Source organism: Schistocerca piceifrons, chromosome 8, assembly GCF_021461385.2.
Source record: "Schistocerca piceifrons isolate TAMUIC-IGC-003096 chromosome 8, iqSchPice1.1, whole genome shotgun sequence".
Lineage (NCBI taxonomy): Eukaryota > Metazoa > Arthropoda > Insecta > Orthoptera > Acrididae > Schistocerca > Schistocerca piceifrons.
The window spans coordinates 318,515,710-318,528,329 of NC_060145.1; the positions used below are offsets into that span (position 1 = coordinate 318,515,710).

The 12,620-nt window shown below is 40.4% G+C and overlaps 1 protein-coding gene across 1 annotated transcript in view; it reads left to right on the forward strand.

The window, feature by feature from the left end:
* Nucleotides 1–1,476: 1,476 nt before the first annotated feature.
* LOC124711574 (charged multivesicular body protein 1b) overlaps nucleotides 1,477–12,620 on the forward strand; it is a 43,657-nt gene continuing 32,513 nt past the window's right edge. The window contains exons 1-2 of the mRNA XM_047241721.1: nucleotides 1,477–1,847; nucleotides 7,848–8,092. Coding sequence (XP_047097677.1) covers nucleotides 1,826–1,847; nucleotides 7,848–8,092 — 267 coding nt within the window. The 5' untranslated portion in view covers nucleotides 1,477–1,825. The remainder of the gene's footprint in view (nucleotides 1,848–7,847; nucleotides 8,093–12,620) is intronic.

Consider the following 12,620-nt stretch of genomic DNA (forward strand, 5'->3'; position numbering starts at 1 on the left):
TGTGGAGAATGTTCCACACATTGTCTGGCTTACCCAATGCTGGCACGCCACTTGCCTTGTGCTGTTATGTTCTACAGTGTTCAACACTTGGATCTGTAAAGGGCACATTTGCCTTTCATGATTACACATTTACATAAACGAGCCTGCCTCGCACAAATAACAAAATGCTGGTGCAAATAGCTTACGGTGTGATTGCTATTGGCAATAGTAATTTTCCCAGTACAGTCATGCTGCCACCCATCCATTGCCATTTGCCTGTCCGTATGTAAAGACCGTATCATCCTGTTCTGGATTGGTATATTGGGTCACTGTCTCTCAGCGCTACACTACATGACACACCTACGGCAGAATGAGTCGGCAACATCAGTGAAGCAGATACCAATGTAAGAGGCTGGAGCTTAAACACTGCGTGTCTGGATAGTAGACCCTGCTAGTTTGATGAAGTATCATCATACCATGGCCAGTGAATACTAAAGGATCCCTAGTGTCGGTGGGAAGGGCCAGTGGATGTGCCTGACAGAACAGACACCACACATTCATATATACATGAGCAAGGGCAGCTCTAGGTATTTTCAGTGCAGATGCCCCATATAGCCTACTCTGAACCCCTGGAGGTCTTCGCGAATCCTATGAACAGTGGGGCTAATGGATGGGGGTGCTATTTATGTATGACAGGTTAAGCATTTGAGTCAGATGAGAAGTGTGTCCATATTTCAGATACGGTTAAGGCAACTGTTCCAAAGAAGTAGAGCATCTGGGTTTGAGTCCTGGTCCTGCACATATTTTCAACATTCACCACTAACTTATTTCAATGCCTGTAGACGACTGAAGTCTTAATTTCTATATGAGCAAGGGCGGCTCTAGGTACTTACAGTGCAGACCAACAACCTGTTTCAGACTTTTCCACAAGAATATAAAACTTCATTTTGAACCCTAAAACACAAGTGATCCTCCTGTGTAGTACGATATTCTCTGGGGTTACAAAATAACGTGTCTCAGCGTATGAGACCTTTCACACGCAAAGACAGCTGTATTAATTTTTTCATTCAAAAAAAACAAACCACACTAAAATTTGTCAAAATAAAGCGAAAGAGCAAATCACTGCCGGTGCAATAACGACAACGAGCACGACGTAAACTCTGTTTACGCGTATACATTGCATTCAATCACGACGTTTACAATTACATGCGACACATCGTCCGTAAGATGAAAACCGAATTTCGAAAACCGTTTTTCGAAGGTGTTACTATGGGAAAGCGGTTAACGAAATCCGGTTTTATGAGCTCCATGTAAACATGTTGAATGTTTTATCAATAATACTTTATGGCTAACGACATACGGGGATTATTCTATATCTCAATCCAGCAAAATGTAATGGTTTCGTTTAGGATGTAACAGCAGATAGTGTTGCCGATCGACCGCACGGCTTAGTTTTTTACGACGGCATTTGTTTTAAATGGATGAATCTTTGATCAGTTAAAACTTATAATGCGAAACTGGAATATACACATAAAAATATTCTTTGTAGGCCATTCATAAAATGAGCGCATAAATATTGCCTCTGGTTTACAGCAGTTCTCAGAATTCTACCACAGTCACTCTGGTTTTATTGTTCTGTGGTTTGGGCCACAGTTTTTACTCAACGTACTCTTTGGGCGAGGTGACAGTTGTGTTTGTTAATATTTGGAGTGTATTTGTTAATTGATTAAAGACGTCTGCTTGTTGTTCAGACGAGAGATAGAAGAACCAACGCATCTGACAGTACGTCTTATATCATCATCATCGTTACGTGGTATAGCTCTTCGTCCAATCATTTGCGGTAGCAATGTCTGTCTCGTCGATGGAAAGTATCCTTTATTTTTATATTAAAATGTATTTGTACACAAAAGTTTGTCAACCAAACTACTGTAATCAACATTCACATGTATTTGTGTTTTCGTTACTTTAAATGGTTTTTATCGTTATATCATGAGACGTACGATGACTCATAATCACATAGGGCTGTATTTATGCCGAGGAAGTTAGTTGAACATTTCGTCGCGATTGCATGTTAGATGGAATTTTCTAAGAATTTCCATGCTTGCTGCAGGTATAATATTTTTAAACAAAAGAACAGTATGTAAATTCCAGCAAAAGTGTTGTCACATCTTAACTTGGCAAAAAAAGCGTGATATTAAAATTAAATAGAGTGAACAGTTGTTGTCGAAAACATTGTGAAGCTGGGATTGGTGAACTTATAGAGAGAACTGTTTTAAATTATCAGGAAGTAGGCGCATTGAGTGCTATTAGTCTTTGTAACACTTTCATAGGCACATTGGTATGTGCTCTATGATTGCTCTAGGTACCTACATCAAATGATGGTAAGAATTTTGTTGTTAGTTCTCAGAGAGAGAGAGAGAGAGAGAGAGAGAGAGAGAGAAGAAGGTGTTGCACTTTTATTCATCACATATGTATCAGAAGTTATGGTTTGGAGAACCGGTTCAGCACAGTAATTCATGCTGCCCTAATTGTGCACCACACTCTTGTTTTCACACCTGTCAGAAGCACTGGATGTAACTGATGAGGATTTTTAGAACTCTGTTCTTGATTGTTCTTTGAGGTCACATACTCCAACAAATGCAGCCATGCTTAAAAGGGAGAGAAAAGTCTTTTACAATCAACCTCTCCACTGTGCATAGTCTGCAATAGCCAGTTGCAACAGTTTCTTAGCTGATCAGGTGATTTCCCTCTGTTACTTTGTGCAGTTTCAATTTCAGTTTGTGCACAGCACTGAGCACATGCTGCCGACATACCCATCTGAAGTGCCAAATGGTGCACGATTTTCTCAGACTGGACTTCTTTTCAAGCCACTCCTGATTCAGCTAGTGTGACTAAAACATACCCATCTGCCAGAGTCTGAGGAATGGGTCAAAGTGTGTGCTGCAGATGGAGCCTGTGTCCCTGGTATTGGTTCCCACGCAATGCCAGATGCAGCATGTGCTTCATACTTGAAACACAATGCAGGAAGTGTAATGCATCTTTCATCTCTCTTGTACTCGATATTTGACATTACAAGTAACTATAATGTCTATATCAGGTGTGATAATTTGTGAATTATACATTGTACACACAATTGTTCAAAGTGATATCATCAAAGACTTCATGGTTATATGTATGCTTGCTTTACTGTTTGCGCTGAGATAAAAGTCTGACCATATTAAGCAGTATACACGGCTAGTTTTTGTGCCTTCTGTAAAACATCTTTATTATTACTGTTGCAATATCTGTCCATATAGCTGTAACTTACATGTTAAAACGCCATTTCAGGGCAAGGAGGTGTGCTCCCCTCCTGTATTAAAACCGCCTGGCAAATTAACGATGAAGGTCATTGTGCTGGCCAGCTTGTACATGGTTTTTATGCGGTTTCCCACATCCCATTAGGTGACCACTGGTCTGTTAGCAAAGTCCCACCTCACCTTCACAATTCACGAACATTTAGAAAACTTTTGCCCACTTTTATGTGAATAACACTGCATGCAGACATCTAGGTTATACATATTCCTTCATGGGGGTGACAGGCTGGCAGTCAGTAAAGTTTCAATATTTATAGTGTAAGTTAAGGTCACTGATGTTGAAAATGTCATCCATTTTTATCAGATTTACTCTAGATTTTTGGAATACAGTGGGCTCCCTGTAATCTGGGAGTGAGAGATCTAATGCACAAACAGTGCATTTTATTCCAGATTGGGAACTACTTGTTGACTTGAGAGTGGCTGAAATAAGTGTAATAGGATATGTTTGTCACTTCCACCTAGAAGTACCGGGATTCTGCATTAATCAAAGATTCCAGTGAAAAATGTTCAGGATGACACTATAAATTTATACCTAGTAATCAGTCACATACAATAAAAGTGAAATACAGAATGAGGACAGAACTATATGGATACACAGCAAGCTGAATCACATTGTAATAACTACTTTATGGTTAAGCTTTGTGTGTATAGATTTCTTTTAAGTGGCTCATTAGAATAGACTCATTGTAGGTGCCAGCAGTCATCCACCACAATATGCGTATCCCAGCTACCATGATACCTTACCTCTATAACTTTTATGTTGTGGTGAAACATATTACATTGTCCTTTGCTGTAATCACGCAGGTTTTCAGAAAATTTGTCAAGATGACTATAGAGAAAGTGTACTTTGATGCTCATATTACAACCCATTTTTTTTTTTAAATTAATAACATACTCCTCATAGTTGCTTGTTTTCCTGTTACCCTAGACATTTTTGGCAGTTCCAACAAAAACACACCAGGCAGAAGCTCCTGTATCAGTCACAGATTGTGTGAAATTTGGATCATTGGTGAGTTTTTGAATTTGAAGACAATCAAAGGAATTAGCCTTCAGCTTTGCATTTCTTAGACCATAGAGTGATTCACAAATGTATCTGGACCAACTGCCATCTTTAGTCAAACCTGCAACAGATTGCTTTATCAGTCCTAGGTTGATATGAAGAGGTGGAAGTACGATGTACCTTCTGTCAACCTATGGCTCATTGATGGCATCTCTCCATACAGTGTCATATTTTCCTCGAGGGCCATGTCACTTTTTCCCAGTGTTCTTGGGCTGAGATCAATGCACAAAACCACTGGTGCTTCTGAAAAGAGAACTTCTGCCTGACCATTTTGACATTTTTGTATTTTTTGGTAATTTATGTTGAGTGCACAGTTAGCAGACTTGCATAATGTTTACTGATATGCAGTAAAATGCATTTTAAGCTTTTGATGGACCTGTTGTGGTCAATATCCCAATTCGTGTAGTAGTCCTGAAATGTTGCAGTAGGGCTATAAAAGTTCATCATCTTGACCAAAGTATTGCAGAAGTTGCTTTTCTCGTCTGATAAGCTGTTATCTTAGCGTCTGGTTGTAGACCGTTTTTATCCTTGACTGTTGAAACTAGAACTTCGGCAACTGACGTCTCATACTGGATCCCTTCCACTGCTTCCATGTCTATGTGTTGCATTTTTTCATTGTCTGAAAAGGGTACATAAGGCAATTTAGTAAACAGTGGAGACATCTTCATTTTGCAGCAGAGGTCATCTTGCAGATTCAGAATCTGGGTCTTCCCACTTACGGTTTTTGTAACTATTGAACCCTTTCACATTCACTACATAAAATAAGTCTTCGTGGTGTTTCATGGACTCTTTGCACACCATAGGCACACCGAAATGTAAATGTCGTTTTGCTCCATTTTTCCACTGTCTCAAACACTCCACATGTTTTCATACATGATGGAGATCCCCAGCTTATCTTGGTCTCTAAGCTGTACCAAAATAACAGAGATCTGCCTGTTTCACAAAGTCAGTGATTTTTTAACTGTGATTTGGCAGTGTATAGCCTACTTGCACATGTGTAACGAAATGCATCTGGGTGGTTTACACCGACTCAGCAGGATGAACTAATTTTTTTACCTGCACAAAGGAAAAAAACGCTAATGCATGACAGTGAGTGGATTCAACACGTTACATGTAATAACCGTTCAAAATGCTTAAGTGTGACAAAACCTAAGAATACACAGCATGAAAATTGTGCGTCTGTAATCAAATGATGCTGATTGAGTAGTAGAGTAAGTAAACATAGGATATGTGTTTGTTGCCTCAGAACAGTGATACCGGATAAAATTACTTGTGAACAAAAATTTGAGACATGGATTTGTGGACACTTTAGGATAATCCTAACGCACATGAATGTATAACATCCATAATGTCTTGTTAACTGCTTTGTATTTTATAATGCAGTGGAAATGAAAAATCAATGCCGGCAATGTTGCAACAATGATGCGTAAGCTGTTTTTACATTAGTTACATGATGGTAACCTTCACAGACTGATTTGTGTGTTCTGAATGTTGGTTGCACAAAATCACCTAAGATGATGCTAAAACAGCTTTCTAAACAAAATTTTGACCAGTCACCAGTCTCTTTCTCAGTCCTATGTTCAAATAGACTGGTACTTGGTCACTATAAGTTTATTGCCATGGAATCATAAAATATTCACAAATAATGAAAAAATATATGTTTGATTCATGGACAGATATTTCTGTAAATATGCTGTAACATCTAGCCACTTTAAAAAAATTGCATTGGTTCATTCAGTAAAGTGGTGAGTGAATAACAGCTTTGTTACACAAATCATCTTAGAATTTGCATGGTGCCATTCAGAAAAAGTAAGCAGTCAAGCTTGGGGTATGATTTGAACCTGTTACCTCTCAATTATTAGGTGGTCTCATTCATAACTACAATTATGTTTTCAGATGTATACTAAATAATAGGCATCATTTTTTAATACTGTATATGGAGAAGTCACAAAAATAACTTTTTATCTATAATGGAAAATCCATGTGGAATGTAACAATACGGGAGAAGGAAAGTTGCTACTCACCATATAGCGGAGATGCTGAGTCGCAATAGGCACAATAAAAAGATTCACACAATCATAGCTTTCGGCCATTAAGGTCTTTGTCAGCAGTACACACACACACACACACACACACACACACACACACACACACACAAAACTTGCACTCACGTCTATAGTCTGAGAGCTGGTAGTTTCAGCTCTCTGAGATTGCAGACGTGTGTTGGGAATGTGGACAAAAGTGAAATTGGACAGAATTTTGAACCTTCAGGCTTCAGCATCTTTCAAGCATTCAGGAAATGTTCCACTGATAAGTCTGGTTACACAAATAACTTAAAATGTAACTACAATAAGAGGCACACTGTTTAATCAGCTTTGATGATATATTTTCATAGCCACTAGAATTTCTTAATCTGAAGAATTTTATGTTGGGCATTACTTCTACTGGAGTAGTGAGGGTTATACTTGCATTACTATAGTTATTTGTACATGACTGGTCTGAGATATCCCATGGCGGCATCCACTGTCCCTGAAAGCCGCATCTTTTCAGTAACAGTTATCAAGTGCTTTATTGAAAATTTCAGCAACAATGCACACATCTATTACTCGTGCATCATTTACTCTTAATGCTATGTGCTCCTCTTCATCTCTGGTTCCACTAGTCTCGTCCTTCACTGCATCTATCAAAATCTTTAGTTTGTTATCTGCTCTGACTACCTTTTCTGATTATACATTTGCTCTGATGTTTGTAGTACCGTCTTCAATATTTTGCAGTATGTTTTGCAGTGATCTATAGCATTTGTGTCAGAGCTGTTTCTGACCAATCGAGATAGTTTCCTTTTTTTCTAGTACATGTGTGCGAAGTAAATAACTTTTTGCGAAAGTCTACTCCATTGAAGAATAATACTTTCACAAGTATTCTTAAAAATGATAGCTTTTACTCTAATAATATTTGTATTAGCACATTAATGTTAATTCGTAATTTTTGTGGAATTTTACAACTTAGTAATGAGCTATATGAATATAAACAACATGTTGATCCTTTCTTTTACATTTAATATTACAATATGTGTAGCATAACAGCAAAAGCAATCAGTTTCTGACAATAGACCTCTCCAGTCCTTTTCCTTCATCTCCCTTCCTCCCCTTTCAATCCTTCTGCCAGTAGGAGGAGCCACTGGCTCCAAAACCTTGCACAATTATAGCCTTCTTTTATCTGTGTGTCCTGCATCTGGGTGGTGAATACATTTTCTCTCCAATGTATAAAGCATGGTTTTTGCTTGTGCCGTGGATTTGTTATGTAATCTGTAAACCGTGAAGAACATTTTCATTTTGGGATTATAAATGGTGAAAAGTAATTTATTTTGGTTTATCTGTCTTGAATGTGTTACTAAAAACAATGTGTAGCTGAAGCAAATTTGAATATCTGGATGCAGCCTTAACAGATCACAATAGAGCATTTGTTCAATTTAAAGTTTGCTGTCAAAGAGCTTGAAAGAAACTCGAAAAAATGTGAGAAGGAGGAACGAGTTGAGAAGACTAAATGTAAAAAGGCCATCCAGAAGGGCAATATGGAAGGAGCACGAATCCATGCTGAAAATGCTATTCGGCAGAAGAACCAGGCACTCAACTACCTCCGGATGAGTGCCCGAATTGATGCTGTGGCCAGCCGTGTACAGTCAGCTCTCACAACTAGACGGGTAAATGTTGATTTTAATATCATTTTGTGAAACTGTGTATTTGATCCATCATTATGAACAAAATTCATAGCTGAGGGTCTTACTCGGAACAACCATAGACTCATCATCATCATCTTGGACAGTTTCCAGCCACTGGCTGGGTCTGTCGGGAACACAAGCCTCTCCACCGTGTTCTGTCTTTCCACCACTCCCCCTCTTCCACCTTCGTCCAGTTCTCTCCTCTTCTCACCACACATTCCTTCACTCCCTTCACCCATCTATCTCTTGGTCTTCCTCTGGGCCTCTTCCCCTCCAGTTGCAGATCAAACATCCTCTTTGGAATTCTTCCCTCATCCATTCTCTTCATGTGTCCATACCACTGCAGTCTTGATTTTTCTATCCTGTCCTGTACTGGTTCCTCCTTTAGTCTTTCCCTCACATGCAAATTTCGCAATCTGTCTCGTCTTGTTACACCCAACCTGCTCCTCTGGAACTTCATTTCACTAGCCTGTATTCTACTTTTGTCGCTTTTGTGCATTACCCATGTCTCACTTCCGTATGTCAATATGGGGACAAAGTAGGTTCGGTATATAATTCCCTTGGATTTCTGTGGCACCTCCTTGCTCCAAATAAGCCCCCTAATGCATTTGTAGAACTGCCCTGCTTTTCTGCATCTTTCATTTATTTCCATTGCGTTTCCCCCCTTACTTTCAATCACGCTTCCCAGGTACTTGAAGTTCTCTACCACTTGTAGTTTTTCCCCACCACAAGTTATATCCACATTTGGCCTATTCTTCTTCCTTGTTGTGACGATTATTTCACTTTTCTTTGCAGAGAAATGCATTCCATATTGTGCTGCCGTTGCCTCCCATGCATCTAACTGCTCTTGCACCTCCTTCACGCAATTTCCCCATAACATCAGGTCATCGGCAAAAAGCACTGCTTTCATTTTATGATCTCCAATTGCATCTGATACTTGCTGTAGGATTTCATCCATAACAATAATAAACAATAAAGGCGAAAGTGCACTTCCCTGTCGCAGCCCATTTTCCAGCTTGAACCATGCAGTACGTTCCCTCCCCACTTTCACACAACTCTCACTTCCCTCATACATTTTTCTGACTTTTCGTGTAATCTCTTCATCTATCCCTTTTGCGTTCAGCACATCCCAGAGCTTGTCCCTACAGATACTATCATACGCCTTCTCAATATCCAAAAAGGCCATGATTAAGTCCTTCCCGTACTCATAGTGCCTTTCCTGCAGTTGCCTTACCGCAAATATGAGGTCCGTTGTTGATCTTCCCGGTCTGAAACCGTACTGCTCCTCTTGCAGTCTACTTTCAATACTGCTTCTTATTCTCTTCTCCAGCATCTTTTCATAGATTTTTCCACAGTGGCATAGCAGGGTGATTCCTCTGTAGTTCTCACATCTCCTTTTATCCCCTTTCTTGAAGATCGGGACTATAATTCCTTTCTTCCAATCCTCAGGAATTCTGTTCTCCTTCCACACCACCCTCAGCACTCTGTATAGCCACTGGGTTCCTACTTCTCCTGCTGCTCGTATCATATCCACTGTTACTTCGTCCCAACCTGGTGCCTTGCCCCCTTTCATCCTCTTTATGGCTTCTTCCACTTCATTCCAAGTTAGATCATCAATTTCCCCACTATTATAATCGTCTGCTGCCTTAGGCTCTCCATCGCTGTTAGTTACCTGCTTGGCAGCATTCAACAGATCTTCAAAGTACTCCTTCCAAATCTTTTTGAGCTCATGCATTTCCTCCACAACTCTTCCATTATTATCCATGATCCTCAGGCACTCGCTTCTGTCATTCCTCTTATTTCTTACCATGGTGTAAAGTACTTTTTTGTTCCCTTCACTGTCCTCTTCTAACATTCTTGTCCATTTTTCCATCCACTTCTTCTTCTCCGCCCTTACTATGGTCTGTGCCGCTTTCTTGCTTTCCTTATATTTTACCCTAGCTTCCTCTGTTCGGGTCTGGAACCATTCTCTGAAGGCTTTGTTCTTTCGAAGTACTGCCTCTTTACATATGTTGTTCCACCATGGGGTTTCCCTACTTCTCCTCTTTGTGCTAGTTCTTCCGCACACAGTCTCAGCTGCCTCAACTAGAGCCCTCTTAAAATCGCCCCATTCTTCTTCCACTGTTCTCTGATCTTCCTTTGGCAGCTTCTTCCTGATCAGTGTCTGGTACTGGGTCCTCCGTTCATCCTCTTTCAGCATCCATGTCTTCAACCTTTTCTCCTGTATATCTGTTGCCCTCCTATCTTTTTTCTCTCTTAGGGTGGCTACCAACAGCCGATGGTCGCTGTCTAAGGCCTCAGATGGTATGACCTTAACATCTGTGAGGCTGCTCATCATCTGCCTATCCACTAGTACATAGTCTACTACTGAAGTTTGGGACCAGTCCCCACTGTACCAAGTTATTTTGTGACTACTCCTCTTCTTGTACCACGAATTTGCGATCGCCAGCCCATTCCTCTTGCAGAATTCCAGCAACAATTTTCCTTCTCTATTTCGGTTCCCCCAGCCCTCTGGTCCCATTATCTCCTCGAATCCTTTCCTGTCTGTGCCAACATGTGCATTGAGGTCCCCTATTATAATCTGATTTCCTCCATTTAGCTGCTTTTGCATGTCATCTTCAAATTCCTCCTTCACCTTTTTTGTACACCCCACCTGTGGGGCATATGCTTGGATGATTTCAATGGTTTTTCCTTTCACCCGTACTCTGGCTTTTATCATTCGATCATTGATACCTTCCACCTCCTCCTGCAGACCCTCTCTGACCACTATTGCCACTCCATTTCTTCCCCTCTCATTCCCTATCCAGTACAGTTTACATCCTTTACTTAGTGGTTTTTCACCAACTCCTCTCCACCTAGTCTCAGCAAGTCCCAAGATGTCCAATTTCCTCCTTTCCATCATTTCTACAATTTCTTCTAACTTCCCAGTTAGAGTCCTTATGTTTAAGGTGCCCAGCCGTAAACCATCTCGTAATCCTTTTCCATTGCTTGGTCCGTTTCCTTTAAATCCGTTCCGTGATCCGAGGCATGTTCCCTTTTTGAAAGCAGTTGATTTATCCACTACTGGCTTGCTAGGCCTATCGCAGCTTCACCAGAGCCCCGTTAGCCGTCACGTTTCAGGGTTCCCATAGGGCCTTCTCAGCTACCGTAGCGGTCCTGGGGCACACGAAGTCCCCGCTGTACATCGCCCCTAAAGGCAATCCCCTACTTTGTGCCGTTGCCCATCTCCCACGACTTGGACGAGGGGTTGGACTTATGGGAGACCATAGACTACTGGTGATAATAAGGTTAGTCCTTTTTTTGGAATTAATTCAGCTAGAAGATAATACTTCTTGGATCAACAACATTCTGTGTAGTTCTAGAAGGTGAGTATTGGTTAACTTGATAGATGTGATTGCTCAGTAGGCAGTTGTGCTGTTACAGAAGTGTGCGGGGAAAATTTGGCCATTGGATGTGTAAAGCAAGCTATCCACTGGAGGAATGTGACACAATTCATGCATGGCATGAATCTGACAGCTATGTGGCAGAAGTATGCATGTCTTTATTCCATTTTTCTGCGGTATTCAGAAACACATTCTGAGCTTTGAAATGCCAGATTCTCTTAAGACCAAGTGGACCTTTGTCAGAATTGAAATGACTTTAGCGTATGATTGTTTTGTGCAGTCTAGCTCATTTTCTATATTCTGTATGTCTGTATTCTCAAAATATCCTTGTTCATCACATCAGTGATGCAGAAATGTTGACGAAGCTAATCACAGTAAACAGTAAAGCATGTAGCATTATGCGAGTAGTACCAAATTGCAAGACTGACATAAGAATTGGCATATTGAATTGACAAGTGTATTACGCGACCACCCTGAGTGTGGTTTTTAATTGTTGTCTCGGGTCAATGGAAGTGACAGATCCCACCCGCCTGCTTTGACTAGTGACGTAATGGAATAGTGGTATGTGACATCACTACAATGTGGAGTTTTTGAGTTGGTTGTGTTTGTAGATGTCATGTTGTTGCATTTGATGTTGTCCTCTGGTGGTGGCTGTGGATGTGCTGAGTTTAACATGTGGTATTCGGTTCATTTAAATTTTGGTCGTCATTGTGCTAATGTGGTTTTGAGTTTAGGTAGTTGGTGCGGTAACATGGGTTGAAGAAGTGTTTTCAGTGAGTTAGAGAGAGAGAGAGAGAGAGAGAGAGAGAGTGCTAATTTCTTAGGTATGGATATGACAATGAATTTCATGAGTGTATCGTTATCGTTCTGAGATGGGTGATGATATGATGTCTGTCATAAAGTTTCTGCAGATGTTCGTTCTTCTTGCTGAATATGGCGCACACGTGCATGTGTGGGTGTGTGGCCAACCTAGGTGTGTATTTATGGTAGGTCAGTTGTGTTTCAATTGATGTAGCTAATATGGGGTATTTGGGTTTGTGAATTGCTGGGGTTTTGGTTCCACTTTACGGAGTTGTAGGTGTTGTGTTTTTTCAATAGCTGCAGTTTAGCTATATAGGTCAAGAGAA